The following is a 1,319-nucleotide window of genomic DNA, read 5'->3' as shown; positions in this document are numbered from 1 at the left end:
TCACCTTGTGTGACGTGCAGCAGGTGCTGGGACTTCCTGTTTGGTCACATGCTGCATTTCCAGTATCTTCATCACTCACCTGTGCTGCTTTGCTTCATCACTTGTCACAGTGACGTCTTGTCTTTTCCCTCCTCAGGGTTCTCTGAGCATCTCTCAGCTGCAGCAGGTAGAGAAGTGTGTTAACGACATTGTCTCAGCCAATCAGATCGTCCACAGCCAGGAGCTTCCTCTGCAGACAGCCAGGAGCATCAGGGGACTGAGGACAGTGGACGAGGTGAGCTAAGACTGTCTCCAGGTGTTCTGTCTGTCTGTCTGTCTGTTTGACTGACTGTCTGTCTCTGCAGGTCTATCCTGACCCGGTTCGGGTGGTGTCGGTGGCGGTCCCTGTCTCTGAGCTGTTGGACGACAATACAGACAGAGAGACGTCTGTGGAGCTCTGCTGTGGAACGTGAGACTGAAACACCTGTTCACCTGTTCACCTGCACACACTCAGAAACAGCAGTAACACACAGTGTACAAAGAAGTCACACAGAGACGTTCTCCACACTAACAGTGACAGTAATTCCTCCAGGTCACCTTTATGTAAACCAGGTGTTAAACCCTGTCTCAGCTGCAGCCTCTCTCTCTGTGTTCAGTCACCTGCTTCAGACCGGAGCTATAGAGGATCTGGTGATTGTCTCTGAGAGACAGATGGTGAAAGGAATCAGTCGCATCATCGCTGTGACGGGACAGGATGCCACACGGGTCAGTGAAAGATGTTACGCCTGTCTGTCTTCTCCACAGCCAGATGTTACAGGTGTAACAGGTGTTATAGATGTTACAGGTGTTACAGGTGTTATAGATGTTACAGGTGTTATAGATGTTACAGGTGTTACAGATGTTACAGGTGTTATAGATATTACAGATGTTATAGATGTTACAGATATTACAGGTGTTACAAGTGTTATAGATGTTACAGATGTTACAAGTGTTACAGATGTTACAGATGTTACAGGTGTTATAGATGTTACAGATGTTACAGGTGTAACAGGTGTTATAGATGTTACAGGTGTTACAGGTGTTATAGATGTTACAGGTGTTACAAGTGTTATAGATGTTACAGATGTTACAGGTGTAACAGGTGTTATAGATGTTACAGGTGTAACAGTGGTACAGGTGTTACAGATGTTACAGATGTTACAGGTGTTATAGATGTTACAGGTGTAACAGGTGTTATAGATGTTACAGGTGTTACAGGTGTTACAGGTGTTACAGATGTTACAGGTGTTATAGATGTTACAGGTGTTACAGATGTTACAGATGTTACAGGTGTAACAGGT

At 45.3% G+C, this 1,319-nt stretch overlaps 1 protein-coding gene across 1 annotated transcript; it reads left to right on the top strand.

Annotated features, from left to right (window-relative positions):
• Positions 1-110: 110 nt before the first annotated feature.
• Positions 111-1,182, top strand: LOC111663299 (alanine--tRNA ligase, mitochondrial-like; the record flags this gene model as incomplete). The annotated part of the gene is made up of 4 exons (XM_023417496.2): positions 111-274; positions 345-448; positions 636-805; positions 1,148-1,182. Coding segments are annotated over 4 exons (473 nt in total), but the record flags the coding sequence as incomplete, so codon positions are not given.
• Between the last annotated feature and the right edge of the window lie 137 nt (positions 1,183-1,319).

Source organism: Seriola lalandi, unplaced genomic scaffold (genome assembly GCF_002814215.2).
Source record: "Seriola lalandi dorsalis isolate HSWRI2012SDOR001 ecotype SW California unplaced genomic scaffold, Sedor1 jcf7180001959797, whole genome shotgun sequence".
In the NCBI taxonomy this organism is placed as follows: Eukaryota; Metazoa; Chordata; class Actinopteri; order Carangiformes; family Carangidae; genus Seriola; species Seriola lalandi.
This window is presented reverse-complemented; position numbering and strand designations above follow the sequence as displayed.